The 16,171-nt window shown below is 46.8% G+C and overlaps 1 protein-coding gene across 1 annotated transcript in view; it reads right to left on the reverse strand.

Moving 5' to 3' along the window:
- Positions 1-11,404, reverse strand: part of ABHD12 (abhydrolase domain containing 12, lysophospholipase) — a 36,066-nt gene extending 24,662 nt beyond the window's left edge. The window contains exon 1 of the mRNA XM_074536778.1: positions 11,119-11,404. Coding sequence (XP_074392879.1) covers positions 11,119-11,276 — 158 coding nt within the window. The 5' untranslated portion in view covers positions 11,277-11,404. The remainder of the gene's footprint in view (positions 1-11,118) is intronic.
- Positions 11,405-16,171: the final 4,767 nt, after the last annotated feature.

Consider the following 16,171-nt stretch of genomic DNA (forward strand, 5'->3'; position numbering starts at 1 on the left):
CCAGTCAAGAATTTAGCTCTGTTCCTCCAAGAGATATAAGTGCAAAGTAAAGGAAAGCATTTCAATCAATTTTTTTCAGGAGGGGACACCAAGCTCCAGCTATTGAGACCCTCACAACCACATTTCAGCTTGGAGAAGAAAAGATCAGGGTAGGACCTGAAAGAATCAAAATTCTGATGCATCAAGTGGGGGGAATGTGGCATCAGCACTCAGGGTGAGAGGAAAGCTCTGCTGGGCAGGTCGATAGCACTGAAATACCAGCAAAGGTTATGCCAGGACTCAGAGCGCTGCAGGAAAAAAACAAAAACAAGCCCATGAAGGGAGGGAAAGGCAAATGTACAGCAATAATGAGCAGAAACAACAGAGCTGCTTGCAGGTAATGTGTGGGTCTCTGTCCATGGAACACACTTGCAAAAAGCAGAATAAATTAAGCAAGGGAGGGAAAGGCTCTCACAAGCATTTCACAGGACAGGGACATGGAATATCTACCTTTTGCCCCATCAGCACCCCATCCCTTCCCAATGCCAGGGCTTGGGCTCTCCTCCTCACAACCACTGTCTAAGCTGACTACCCTAAATGCAGTAATAACAGAGCTTGTCTGACTAAATCACTATGCATTGGCACATCCTTTGAAGTACAGCAGTTTGGAACATCAGTCTTGATAACCTAACATTCCAATTGCATGAAATCTACATGTTTCACAGAGCAGGAGACGAGAATGGGCTGAACGTTTGGCAACGCAGCACCAATTTATTTTAAATGTATGCTGACAGCATGGCCTAAGCAGCAACTATGTTATTTCTCAATGCTTGGGTACACTGGTATTACCATTAGTGTGTACTGCATATGACAAGATTAACCTGAAAGCTACATTTTAAAAAGGAAGAGGCAGATGATACTGTCATTTTAAGTATGTAGCAAACAACGAATAATTAAACCCTCAGCAACAGAACAATTGACTTTTGGGAAAGAAGAGCAGGCTTGGGGATTTGGGTTTTAAGGTTGTTGACTTTTCCTGGATGCATTTTCTGCAACAGCCACTTAGTCTGTGCCCAAACCTTTCTGGTATGAGCCCTTGTTTGAATTCTAAGGACATGCTTTCTCCAGAGCTCACCAGCAATGCTGACACTAATCAAATCTGAAGTCACCCACATCAGATTTTAGTCGAGCTTGGCACTGAGATACAACAAGTACACTCCCTCCACAGTGTTTACCGAATCCTTAAGTTTTTTTACCCATTTCACAGCTGACAGCTGGTTTATACTGAAGGCACAGCCCTCTCACTACTCTGTGAGCTGGGGAACTCATTAGCTGTCTGCTAATGAAAGAGGAAAAAACAGAACATAAACACCAAACGACTGAAACAGAACTGGAAGTGCAAAACAGAAGCTTGAGAGCAGCTGAGTCTGGAAATTCTCATTTCTCCCAAGCACACTCACCTCCATGGGGAGGAGAATCAAGGTGCACAAGCAGAGTTCAAGAGCAGAACTGGTTCAGACACATAATGCTCCAGCACAGCTCCTAACCTGCATTTAAAGCCATTTGCCTGCTGAATGCATATAATAATTGAGGCAGCACACAGTACAGCCAAGCCAATTCCCCCAGCACCAATTGCTCCTTTTTAACCCCACAGACCTGCATGAGTGTGTTAACCTTGCAGCAAGAACAAGAATCCAGGCTCATTTTTTGTTCTTGGGGATACATGTGAGGGAACAGATCTGTATTTCCAAGCAGCAGAACTTGGTAAGCATGAAATCCCATTTTCACACAGCAGTTCTTGTGAGGCAGCCACACAGCCTGAGAATTACCACCAACAGCAGACTCTGTGGCTCTGGCTTTCATTTAAATCACCTGAGCAAAAGATTCATTTGTGTATTTTAGACATTTTTCCTTCCAAATACATGAAAATGGTCATCTTATACTTCCCAGCTGAAAAAAAGCTCTACTTTTGCTGGCAGAGATCAGAAGCCATTCCTTCTGAGAAGCCTGGAGAAAAAGAATGTTTTTGTGTTAGCAGTGATACTGCCACCTTTTAGATTCAGAACACATCGTTAGCAATACATTTTGATTACAATAGACCAACTGTTCCCCGTTGGAAGCATACAAGCAAACAAGAACATTAAACAATGCCAAAACATTACATATGCTGACTGTCAGCCCAGCACAGTTACATTCAGCTGGCAGTCACAGTGTCCTCTGTAATTGTGACCCGTTTAAAAAGGGAGGCTTAACAAACACTGCATGGCCATAAAACAACAGCCAGAGTTAAAGAACAGATGTATGAGCAGATATAGAACTGCTGTTGGCCCTGACATACTTTGAACAGGGGGTCATTTTGCATATAGGCAGGCAGATTAATCTGTGTTCATCTGTGCTTCATTCAGGGATTCCAGCTCTAGCTATCATCTTGCGGAGGAAAGAACTCCAAAATGACAAAGGCTTAAAAAATTAAGGACAATTAAAACCAAAGACATTGCTAACACTACAAAACCTTCAAAAAACCAACCCAGAAAATACAAATGTCAAAGGGAAAACCAGATGTTGGAGTTTTTACTTAACTGCAGGGAAACAAAACAGATCCACAGAATATTCCCAGTTGGAAGGGAACCACAAGGATCATCAATTCCAGCTCCTGAGCAAATGGTCCACAGAGGGACTGAACCCACAACCTTGATATCATTAGCACCATGGTCTGACCAGCTGTGCTAAGCAGCACTTGCACATCAGCCTGCCAAAGTTTAAAATTAAATGTTGCCCCTACTCTGGTAGTGAAAGGGGAAAATAATGTTTTATAAGAGACAGCACAAGGCTATCAGAAACTGAAAGCAAAGGTCAGTCACTGCATTTCTGCTGGGTTTGCAGGAACAAGAGAAAGGGCTATTTCCAATGACTGTGTGCAATTCACAGTTTTCACATTCAGCAGTATAAAACTTGTATTGTCAGCTTTATTCCTGCTTCCTGAAGCTTCTCTGAAACTAATCAAAACTTTACAAAAAGTGAAATCAGACTGCTTTAAAGGAGAAAAGAGTGCCAGGCTTCCCTTCCTGAGCATTGAAAGAAGTCTCAACATCTATTCAGTTCTTCAACACCTTGAACACACTTTGCTCCACAAGCAAGGATGCTGCAGCCTGGGAGCCCTGACTCCAAGTTTCCAGTTTACATCATCCCCATCAGTGCAGGCTCCTCTGTCTCAAAATAGTCACCCCAGGGGAAGCTTTACTGCCAGGGGAAGGGAAACCAGGCTCTGGAGAGGGTAAATGCATTTTCTGTACTCTGCTCTGAGCTTGCACAATGCCACTGATGTGTACCCTTCCAAAAGGGTTTCTTCAGTTATTCACATATTCTTCAGTTTATTCATTTCTTCAGCTGTGCCACATGAAATCCTTTATTCTGCACACTTTTAGTAAAAAGGGAGATGAGACTTCACATGACCTTATGGCCCTTATTACTCAACACTAATCTCTTTTCAAGAGGAATTAACAACCACTTTAAGTGGGTACAAATTGGACAGATAGTTTTGAAGAAGGGCAGTGTTGGGACTTATCTCAAATATTTTCAAGTGTTTGTGTTTCAGAAGTTAATCTTCTAGTCTAACAATCTTTTCTTGCTCTATTTCTCAGTAAGAGTTACACTCTTGAAACAAATCTGGGTTAAATAAACACTTTGATTTGGAAAGCAAATAGTCATGATTCCTGTTAGCTCAGTGAATGATCAAGGCACATGATAGACTCTAAAATTAGGAAATTCTGTTTGAAAGTTTGAATTGCCTTCAATGCGAAAGAGGCAGATTTCTGGAGCCAAGTGTTGCACTAGCTTCCCCAGCTGCTAAGAGAGAGAGAGAGAAGGAAGGAGATGTGTGCCAGGAAGGCAAAAGTGCACAGCCTAGGTGGCAGCCTCCCTGTCTGGCTAAGGGATATTCAGGGACACATGACAGCTTACAGAGGTGACTTACCTAGCACAGCTTCACCCTCTGTCACCATTCCTATCCCTGTCACAACCCCTACCCTCTCTCCCCACCATCCTGCCAGCTTTGCTTGTGTCCTGGTGACCTTTTCACTATTTGGCTATCTGCTCTGAACTGCTGACTTCCCCATCCATCAGCCCTCACCAATCCTCTCCTCCTCTGTTTATCAATAGTAACTGATAACCAACTCATCCTTGGGATGACTATATACAAAATTACACACCTTTGAACTCAAGGATCAATCTCACTCCAATTTCCCAGTTGTTTCTCTCTCCATTGAGCCAATTTTCAATAGAGATATCACGCTTTCCATTAGCAGTCCAGCAATGTCAATAAAACTACAGTACAAAGTCAAGTGCTTTGGAGAAACAATTTTACTGCCGATACTTTGATCAAGCAGGCTGTAATCTTGACAAACCTGTTGCATTTTACAGTGTCCTTCCACAGGACAGATCTACTTTCATTAGTATATATATATTTAGCTGTTAAATCTTCTTCCACTGAATTTCAAATTAACTCTTGCAATTTAAATTGCACTGACTCCACCTCAGGCTAATGGCTTTAAAGTCTCCTAGGTCTCCTGTTACCCTTTTAATACAGCTGAAGCACTTTCTTTTAATCTTCTTGTGGTACTGATTCAGTCACAGCTACATTAACATAGTGCTCTCACATTACATCCTTAGTAAAGTTCCCTTGCTTGCAGTCTCTCACTCACTCCCCATGCCAGAAGCCAGCTGCTGCTGGAGCTCTGACAGGACACAGCACAGTTACCCAATGAGCTCACAAAACCCCAGGTTTTATGGGGGAATTGCTGTAGAATTCACTAATTTCACATCCTGACATGATTTACCAAAATAATCTGCCCTGCCCTTCAGGCCTAGGAGGATAAAGTAACTTGGTTGCAGCCTCCTAGGCAGGCACTGCTCCTTTCCAAGGAGCAGCAGAAATCCTGCTGGGGTACACCAGGCTCTTGAACATGGAGCAGAAAGGGGATTCTGGAGAGGAAATGATGTCACCATCATTAGTTTTAATAAAAACACCCCAACATTGTTTTCACCAAAAATAAATGCATCTATGCTGCACCCTGGAGAAAACCTACAGATCCACTGCAGTGACCTGTGACTGCCTCTGCAGAGAACTTGATTTCTGGCACAGCAGCCACATTCCAGAAAGGACAGAGGAGAAGGTGACAATGCTGGGAAGACCCTGATCTCCACAGGCACCCTCCCTCCAGAGACGACAGGGAAGCCCTGTTGGTCCCAGAAGTTACCAAACCCAAGGGAAGTTTAGGGATACTCAAACAAGCAGAGGCAATTCATACAGCTCCCAAGCAGAAAGTGCTGTAAAGCAGCAGCAATTAGCAATACCATGGTAATTATTAATTCAGACACAAGCCATCAAAGAAGAGCAACTGAACCCAGGGGCAAGGATGATGTCAGAAATATTGCACTGCAAGGAAATCAGGAGTTTAGGGAGACCAACACCAAACCAGAGGGCAAACTCTCTTCAGCCTGAACATTCCTGCTTGAGCAGAGGTCTCTGTGAGAAATAGGGAGACTTGAGGAAACTGCTCAGAGACTAAAAGACACAACAGAGCAGATACAGCAGAAAAAATGCTGTGCTCTGTTACAGAAAATCCAGAGAGGCTCATGGTACACTGGATGCAAAGAAAGAAATTTTAGGTCATGCAGAGAGACCTGCAGGAGGATGCTATGAGTTTCAAGGGATGCTTAAGAGAGTAAACCACACCTAGTTAACACCAAAAAAAAAAAACCCAAAGTCAGTGATGAAAATGGTGAAAAAAGATAGGCTGTAACAGTAACACACTGAGGCACAGAACTGCTACATGTCAACATTATAACTTCACAAATCTTTAAATTAAAAAAAAAAATGAAATTAAAACAACCCACAATAACAAAACAAATAATTCCCCACATTGCAGGGAATATTGCTATTTTTGCCAAATGACTAATGTGTCATTGAGAAAGAGTGGGGAGAAGATGAGCACAAGGAAAGAGAATTATAATGGCTGGAAAAGATGAGCAAACTGGGAAGATGCTGCAGAGAACGAATACCTAATGCCCCAGATTGGTAACCTGGGAGAAATTCAGAGGCATTCCCCAGACATAAGCTGCCAAAATGGCTGACAATGCACAGGACAAAAGAGGAGGCAGAGCTACTGTGATACCCTTCAAATTAAAAAAAAAAAAAAGGAAGACATACAGGTGGAAAAGTTACACAATCCTATTTTTGACATATCTGAGCAAAATATTACAGTGCATGCTCTTCAAGAGAACTGCAACAAAAAAAAAGCCTAACAAAAAACCCCAACACAACCAAAACCAAAAAAAGAGCCCCACACACTAAAAAAAATCCTCACACAAAGGAAACTCTTTTTTCTTTTACCCATTGGAGGGACTGTGATTCAACCTGTATTTACTATGAAAGAAAGAACAGGCAAGCAACTGGAAACCATTTCACAGCTCCTTTGTGAACTCTGCTCAAGAAAAACTGAAATAGAGGCAGTAACCCAGTAGGAAGGTGGAATTGGTGAAAAAGCAGCATGATTGATGAAATATCTCTATGCAGGCAGCCTCCTTCCTCTTTTGAAAGCCCTGACAAGTAACTGGTTTAACCTGAACACAGTAATTAAGAGAGACAATAGCATAAAATCCACTTGAGGAAAAAAAACCCCTTAAATATATTGATGAAAACTTGCAGGAGAACAATTCAAGTATTTGTCATCCGTGCTACAATGGAACAGACTGGAACAATCATAAAAGACTCTGCAAATGCTTCTAAAAAAAAGTAACATCAGAAGAAAGGGGGCTAGGTCTAGAGATGTAAGGATGGGGCACTGAGAGGACAGAGGGGCAGATGGCCAGGTCAGAGGGAAGGTACCACTGGTTAAATCCAAAAAGACATGGGAATACATGGGGCAGGATGGCACCAAGGGTCACCACACATCACATTTGTCACACTCGAGCACACTCAGCGTCCCAGGGAAACTCAGCTGCATCAGAGGGGAAGGGCAGAGCAGCCTGCTGCACCCTCTTCCCTTCAGCACCTCCCTGCATGTTCATAAAACACCCAGGAAATGCTCCACAACAGACAGGAACAAGGCTGACTGCAGTGGAACTGAAACTACATCCAATTGTAGTGTCAGCCCAAAAATATCCAGCTTGTGGGGTGCACAGGCTGGACAGGCACTGGAAGGGTCCCAAAACTTCCCCTTGTGCCAGCATCAGGAGGTCTCCAGGAGCAAAGGAACCAGGGACAAGGAACAAAGCTCACACACATGGGATTTGGAGCACTTCACTGCTCCACAGCATGGAGAGAGACAGGAACAAGTTCTAACGTTTGTAGCAAACAAGTGTTTCTAGAATAACTGTAGAATAATGGCAAAATTCACACCTCAAGTCTATAGTCTGACTATTGATTGGGACTGAATGAGGATCAGATAACCATGAGGTCACAGAAGTGAAGGGTAACATGCATGTGACCTTTTATCACCAGGATCAGGGTTCAGCAGAAATGAGATAGGAGAATTTGCTCTGGTATCTAATGTCAGTATTAAGCTCATTTGATTTTCTCTATTCTCTGTACTCCCACATAAAGGTTTTCCACATCTATGGCTGCTCAAACACATTTCCTCAGAACATCACAGCCACCAAATGTGCACAGCACAAAAATGAGTCACAGCAAGTACCCAAAACACAATGCCACCCTAATATCCATCTAGCACTTCCAACACTGGCACCTGGAAAACGCCTCACAACAGAAATATTAGAGGAATGGCCATCCACACAAAACAGACATACCAGGAAAAGCAAGCACTGCTTATTATTTCTTTATTTACTGTTTTATTGCTTTTAATAATTTCAGACAAAACAGCTCCTTTAAAAAAATGATTCATGCACTTTTAAAGGCACCACTTGTAAAGTGCTTAGGTAAACATCATAGTAGATATTATTGCTATCTATGGAAGAAAATTGAAATACCTGCATTTGTTCATTTCTGGTTGTAAACCACTTAAGGAAAGCCACACTGACTGCACTATGCACTAGCCAAAGCCACATAAATCTTATTTATCAGATATCCATCTCCATTACACTTTGAAGCACATGCACACACTTTCTGTAATAGAAAGTCAAAATGCACAGCCACCTCTTTAGAATGAGTTTCAGCTCCTGCATGAATGAGCACATTGTAATGCTATGACTGAACAAAAACTGAGGGGCAAACGCAGCGCTGGTAAAAATTCAAAAATACTGCTGCAAGAACAAACTGCTGCTGGTACTGAGCCAGTTCTGTATCCCATAAACATCACCGAGGGTGCTGTTTAGCCTTTGCTGAGGAGCTGGATGCGAGCAGGAGAAGCTGTGCTGGAGAAGGGCACACAGCAGCAGCCTCCTGGCCACTGCTGCAGTTGCAGGCACAGCTGCATCTGCAGCTCCCTCTCCTTGCTCCTGACCCATGGAATATGGCACAGGATCATGGAATATGGCTGCACAACCACACAGCCACTGGGGACTGGTTTGCCTTCCCAGCCAGGGGCTTGTATGGTTCACAAATAAGAGGCGGAAACCCACAGGATGAAGCCAGACATATGTGCTGCTTCCCCAAGCCAGCAGCACGAATGCAGCCAGCCCAGCTTCCCCTTTAACACAGCATTCATGAGTTGATTTTAACTCTTTCATCAAGGAGCAAGCTAAGAACAGTCTGGTACAAATCCCCAATTTCAGATGTTATGCCACCTCCACCACCTCAGAAACCTTGCAGCTGAATTTTCACCTCACAGCTTGGGCAAGCTGGGGAGTAAAACTGATGTAACCCACTAAAAACAACAACCAAGGACTACTTGACTACTTTTATTCCCAGCAGTATAAGGAATGCTGCAATAACAGCATGACCTTGCATATTAAAATATGATGATCTAGATGGTGTAACAGCAACTTGTTGGCTACATAACTGACCACAACTGCCCTGGGGAGGTCACTGCATGCATTGCCCCATGCTCTTCCTTAAACACTCCCTGCTGTCCACCAAAGGTGGGATATGGAGCTAAAGGCTGTGTGACCTGACTCAGGGTGATTGTTCTGGACAAGAACCTTATCTCTGAGCATCATAACTTCTTCTGCCTGGACCTCCCCTTCCTGCACGCTCAGATTCAGCAATGTGTTTGTTGTCCCATAAAAAACACTGCTGGAAGGTATTGGCAGACAGAGACACTTTGCCTGCAAACCGCTGTCTGAAGGCTCACAAGGTGAGGAAAGTCAGAGAAGGGCCACTGAAAGTCAGTAAGGAAGGTAGACAACACAGGACAGCATGAAAGAAAACAAAAAAAACATCAGAGATATTTGAAAATGTGGAAAAGGAAAAGCCAGCTTCAAACAAGATCCTCCTACAATGTCATGAGTTTGAGAAACACTGCTGTGTGGAATATAGAATACCTGACCCAAAAAGGACAGGGGGAGGTTGGAAGCAGGGAGGAAGGGCCAGAATCCATGTAGGACTTCAGGAATTACTGAAACAGGCTTCAAAAGTGGAAAATGGAGAAAACCGAGGAAAGCCTGACTGCTGACCGTTTTCAAACGTGTAAATGGAGAAATAAACGCAAGAGTATTTCTCGCAGACAGGATGTGCTTTCCCTATTTTTAGCTTGGCCCTCCCAATACAGCTGTGCTGTGTCTGGGATCCACAAAGCACCTGCCTGCCTGCCAGACCAAGCCACCAGCCTGCACTCGGAGCTCTCAGGGCTTGCTCACCACCCACAGAGCATTTCCATTTGAGTGAAAGGTGCCTGAGTGCCATTCACAATGCTGAAGAGCCAGCAAGCCATCACTCGAGTGCCACTGGTCTAGGAGACATCCACTTGGGCAAAGAGAATAGATGTGCCAAATTTCAAAATGTTATAAAAGCAGAGCACTGTCGCAGTTGGATCCACTGCACAGTCATGGAAACTGAGAGATCAACTCAGCGCCATTTTCAATTACCAAAAGCTTGTCATAACATGTACAGAGCAGTGACAGCATCCCAAAGGTTTACCTCCAGGGCACAAAATTAAATAGCTATTACCCAATATGAGAAATCACATTTTAAAGCCTCTGTCTTTGAATATGACAAGTATCCACAGCTCTTTTCAAATGCTAATTTTGTCTATGAGAACAGAAAAAAAATCTCAGAAAATTTAGCAGAGAGACATCCACAATACCTCATTTACTAGAAATGCACTGATAAGCACCTTTAAAAAAAATAAAATTGGCTGGTGTCTTGCTGAAGCTCAGCAATTTGATTTCAGCTACCCAAAGCACATAGCTATTCTACACATTCTTCACACTTTGAAAACACAAAGAACACCACCATACTGGTTTAGAGGAAACTAAAAGCTTGTGTCCTGACTCGCAGCTGCAGAGGGCCAGGGAGGCAGGTTCTGATCGTGTATTGCATCCCCCCAAAAATCTTGCACGATGAAGGGTCCAGGTGATAAGCATCTTCTATTGTTACAGCCTTTTTAGAAAGGCACACAAATATTTCCCCATTATAAATAGATTTAAAACGTTAACATGCCTGGCAAAAAGCCACGGCTAAACTCCTTCCAACAGTCACGCATGTCAGCTTCTCCTAGTGACCCCTAAATCTGATTCATTTACGGCAAAGAGATCACTTTGACAGCCACCAGCTTCTCCCAAAAACGCACGCATGCTACCTGCAGGGCCCTGCCGCTCCACATACGCTCTCTGACGGAAGGATTCCGTGCTAGCCATTTTTATTTTATTTTTTGGGAGAACGCCTGCCTGTTCCAAAGGGGGATGGAGGCGGCAGCGCCCAGGTACGAGCACCGAGCACCAAACCCCTCCCATCCTTGGCTGGTCCCGTTACCGCCCCGCTCTCCGGCCAGTCCTTTGCCCCGAGAACGGAAGGCACCGCGGGGCCGGTACCTGACACACCGGGAAAACAGGGAAAACCAGGGAAACCGGGGAGCGGGGCTGAGCTGGGCACCATCGCGGGCCCGCGTACCTGCCCGTCCCGCCGGCTCCTCGGCCCGTCCCCTCTGCTCGCCAAACCCAGCCCCGCTGCCGTCCCGCTCCCCGGTGCCCCCCAGACGGTGACACGGGGATAACAAAGCCCGGCGGAGCGACGGCGGCGCTCACCTGCCCAGCGGTCGCTTCATGCCCTCGGCAGCGGCGGAGGAAGGCAGGCGCAGGCTTCGCCTCAGGCTGCAGCCCTTGTCGAGGGGCCCGGGCACGGCGGCAGCGGCGGCGGCGGCGCGCTCATGCTCCACCGTGACCGACTCGTTGCGTTTCCTCATGCCGGGGCGGGGGCGGCAGCGGCGGCGGCGGCGGAGACGGCGGCAGCGGAGCGGGGCCGCGCTCACTCGCCGCGCGCCCTGCCCGGCACTGCCCGGCCCCGCCCCCTCGGCGCGCCCGCCAATCCCCGCCCCCGGCCGCGCCCTTCGCCCCGCCCCTCCACCGCCCCCGCCAATCCCCGCCTCGGAGAGGCCGCGGCGCCATCTCTACTGCGGGCACGAGCCCGGCCGCCATTTCGCTGTGGGCCGGGGCGTTGAGGGGGCGGCGCTGCTGAGGGCGGGAGCTCTGCGGGCCCGTGAAAGAGTCCCTTGTGAAAAACGCCAGTCGCTTGTTTTTAAAATTTTAAAAGTTTAAGAGTAATAAAATGGTTATAAAAATAGTCATACAATTAGAGTAATAATAATTTGTAAAATTTGGATTTAGGGCAATATGAGACAAAAGAAACAAAGAGTTACGGATGTCCGGGTACCTCTTTCTGGGCAACATAAGCCCGAAAAAGGACTCACGTTAACAGAGGATTAACCCTTAAAAGCCTGTTGCATATTCATACACCTCATACATGATGCATAAATTCCATTCAAACACAGGATTCTGTCTGGTCAGTGTCAGCTTCTTCCTCTTAATCCTGACAGCATCTTCAGAGCTGAGCGAGGCAGGAAGAAATTCATTTCTTCTGGTAATGGAGCAATCAATTCCCTTTCTCTGAAAGATTTAGGTGTCCTGGGGCTGCTCTCTGGTGCGAGTACCTCATTCCTTTCTTAAAAAAAATCTTACATACATGGTTTCTATTTTAACATTATGTTATAACCTAAAACTATATTTAAAACACTACCTAAAAAATTAATACAGCATAACTAACATAACACATATAATATTCATTTTAGTATTTGCCAAAAGCCAATTGTAAAATACGCATTTTTCACACGGCACAGCTGGTTCAGGGATGTGAGGAGAGTCAGAGCCAAGCTACTGATGGAATCGGCAGTGGGAACAGGGACGGGGAAAAAGGCTCTTTGATGGTCAGAAGTGTTATGATACCACACTAGAAAGTAGGTCCTCATTTGACTTATTCCCAAAGAGGAACCACAGAGGCAAGGCAAGGAAGTTACAGAGCTTCCCTGGCTTTGTGCTGTGAAAAATGCATATTTTAGGATTGGCTTTTTGCAAATATTAAAATGAATATTATATGTGTTGTGTTATTAATTCTCTTAAGTAGTGTGTTAAATATAGTTTTAGGTTGAAACAATATGTTAAAATAGAAACTATGCTATGTAGGATACTTTTTTTCCTACAGAAAGGACTTGCACTGAGATAGCAGCCACAGGACACCTAAATATTTCAGAGAAAGAGAATTTATTGCTCCATTATCAGGAGAAACAAACTTCTTCCTGCCTGGCTTGGGTAGGACTACGCTGTCAGGATTCAGAGGAAGAATCTGAATCTGACCAGACAGAATCCTGTGTTTGAATGGAATTTATGCATCATGTATGAGGTGTATGAATATGCAGCAGGCTATGGCATTTAAGGGTTAATCCTTTGCTAGTGTACCTTTCTGTGAGTTATCCTCAGAAATTACCACACACACCCCAGAAATCAATGCACAAGATCCATTCTGAATTCCAAATTAACCCCCATGGTGGAATTCTGGTCGACTTGAGAGATGGCTGAGGCCATGGTCCACTATAAACCTTACTTCTGCTGCTGTTGTAAGCAACCCAGGGTGAAATTCTGCCATCTCTGCTCAACAAATACTGGATCTGAACAATGCAAAACAGCTGAGGAAATGTGCTGACACAGGATTTCTTACCAGCCAGAAATTCTACAAAACATGTACAGGAAGAACAGGAAAATCGAGTCAGAGTAAAGGTTGGGAAAGAATTTGGGATTTCTTAGCTCAAGGCATGAACAAAGATTACAATAGAGCAATAGGAGAAACTATTGCTATGGGCAAGGGCACATTCCAAAGAGTTCCTGTGTGTGTGGAGTGATCCCAAAGGGGTCTGGAGACAGACCATGGGGCAAGGACACAGCCTGCTGGACTACAGCAGGGTAAAGCTCCTTTCCATCCTGTATTCTTCAGAGGCAGCTGCACCTGGATTTACCAGCCTGTTCTGGAGATGAGGCAGACTGATGGGAAGCAAAGGACAGCAAATGAGCACTGATCCTAAGTAACGCTCCCAAGAGAAGGAATGAGAGCTGTGTTTGGCTGTGGATGAGCTCAAACAAATCTCCTCAAAACACAGAACCCAGAGCAGGAGATACCGAAGGGAACTGGAAAGACCAGGGGAAAGTTCTGGTTAGCAAACCACTGTGAGAAAAGTCTCAGGAGAGCACAAGGATATTCAAAGCAGCAGAGAAACCAGAAAAGGGGCAGATCCATCTTGAGATGGTACTTGAGAAGGAAATGAAAGGCAAGGAGAGGTGAATTGAGGCAGAGCAGACACTGCAACGTCCTGCTAAAGGCAGCCTCTGGAAATGCAGAGAGGCCTGCTAGGAGGAGAGATTTCTGCTCCTCAGCACCATGGGCTTCTTCATCTGCTTGCCCAACTGTCTCCTAGCTGGACCATGCAGAGAAAACTATGAAGAGCTCAGATGGAAGGTGGAGCCATCCTTTAATGCTGAATTCATCCTTCCTGAAGGCAGGGCAATCTCCCAGCCCCTCACCTTGCAGTCCTAGCTCAGGGGCTGACTTTGTGGCAAGACAGGACTGCTGGGTCTGGCACAGCAGGTGCTGCAGGCTGGTGGCATAACAAGGCTTGTAGCCCCAGAGCAGGGTGCAGAAGGTGAGCTCAGGACTCCATGTGTTTGCCAGGAGGAGGTCACAGGGCTTCTCCTGCTGGATATCAGTACATGCAGAAGCATGGGATTGGCAGCAGCTCTGGCTCAGTGATGCCTTGGTGGGCAGTCCCTGATGTTTGAGACCGCAAAAGATTCCCCACTGACATCCTCCTCACTTTCCACCCTTCTGGAAAATTTGGAGATGGAGGCCTTCACGTTTTCCTAGCTGTCCAGGAAAAAGTTTTCCAGGTTTAACCCTCTGCAGAGTGCTGTGGGCAGGCAGGTGCAGAATGAAGGTCTGGGGCCAGGCAGGTCAGGAGGCAAGGAAGGAGCGGTGGGCAAATGAGGGGCCAGAGCAGGGAGGAGAGCTGGGACTGGTAAGAGCAGTCAGAGATGTGGAGATGAGGAGAGGCTTCCAGGGAGTCCTTCACTCCCTGGGCTGGGGAGCATGATTCCCCAGCTGGGAGCATCCCTGCTCTAGGATGCTCCCCGAGGAGATAAAAGCTGTGTCCATGCCTGGGCTCAGCGGGATGAGCCCTTCGGGACACATGGGCTTGGCATGGGACGGCCCTGCCCCCCGCTGGCTCCCCTTTGCCTTGCACCCCATCCCCTTTTACCCACCGCTGCTCCCCCGACCCTCGTCAGTCCTCCAGGGAGTGCCCACCACGCCTCCATTCTCCCAAAGCTCCCAAGAACTCCCTGCCCCTTGGAATCCTTGCCCTTTGCCTCGCAGTGCCCAAGGACTCCCGCAAACACTCCTGTTCCTTTGAACCCCAAACACTCCTGCCTCACTGAGCCATCCAGCAGCACTGCTGCCCATGGGGCTCTCCAAAGGGTGCTCCCAATTCCCCCTTAGCCCCTGGAGGCCCTCGGATGTGCCCCCTGCCCTGCAGATGCTCAGGGGCTTCTCCTGCTGCCCCCTGATAATGCCACCTTCTCACCCTGCCTGCATCCAGTGGGACAGGAATTTTCCAAGGTTTTCTTCCATTTCTGCATTCTTTTTGGAGATGACCTTGATGGCCACAGTGTCAGACAGAAGTTAGGCACAAACATCAGTCACTTGACACCAGGAAAAAGTCAGGGACCAAATACCAGTTTGGTGAAGCTGAGTTTTACCAACCTCCAGGACCAAGGAAAGCCAATCCAGAATTCCATGTGACAGCTTTTGACAGGGAATTATGATAACTACAAACTCTTCAAGCAAGTGGCTTTTGCCTGCTCACACTGGCAGAGTTTCCTGCTCACAAGCACCCAGATGGTTGTGCTGGGGCTGGGGTCATTTGTGCATGACACAGAGGAAGAACAACAGAAACCAGAACCTTGCTCTGTTCCCAGGGATCAGGTCAATGAAGATGATAAGATCAATAAGCTGATGCACTGATCTTTCAAAACACTCTTAGGGAACTTCTTCCTCACATGCCACACCAGGTAAGTTCACCCAATGCCTGAAAAGACTGTGAAGCACCTCTGATACTACCCAGAGCTTTTTGCCCACCTGCACCACCTGCTTGAAGGTGACACTTGCAGGCTGTTGGACACCATCCTCCCCCTGTGAGGATGCAGAACCACCCGCCAGTGAGCTAATCGGGCACCCCCATGTGAGCAGGGTAGTGTCCTAAACCCCTGTCCCAGGAACAGCCTTCTCCATACCAGCAGCCACAAAGCTCCCTCCAGCTGTGCTGGGCTTCGCAGTGCTCACAGGGACATTGTCACCCTTGGATCCACCAGTTTCACTCGCCCCCTTATTCCCACCAGCAGCCCCCCCAGAATTGTGTATGGGAGTACTGATGAGGCCCACAAAGATGGGGTGCAGCCCCGGGGACCAGCTCAGCCTCTTGGGGCTCCTCCTTCTCGAGCGATGCAGAGCAGAGCAGGAAGGCGGGACAAGGAGAGCTGACACGTTTCCTCCCGCTCTCCAGGAGCCCCCTGCAGGCGCTTGCCGTGTCCCGGCAGCGCCGCAGGCCCCGGTCCCTCCCGCGGGAAGGAGCCGGGCCCGAACCCGCGCCGGGGCCGCTGCCCCGGAAGAGCCGCTCCCGCAGCCCCGCCCGCTAGGGCGTGCCCGGCGCCCGCGCGCCCCGTGGCCAATCAGAAAAATCGGCCGCCCTGCGTCAGCGGCACG

Source organism: Zonotrichia albicollis, chromosome 3 (assembly GCF_047830755.1).
Source record: "Zonotrichia albicollis isolate bZonAlb1 chromosome 3, bZonAlb1.hap1, whole genome shotgun sequence".
Taxonomy (NCBI): Eukaryota; Metazoa; Chordata; class Aves; order Passeriformes; family Passerellidae; genus Zonotrichia; species Zonotrichia albicollis.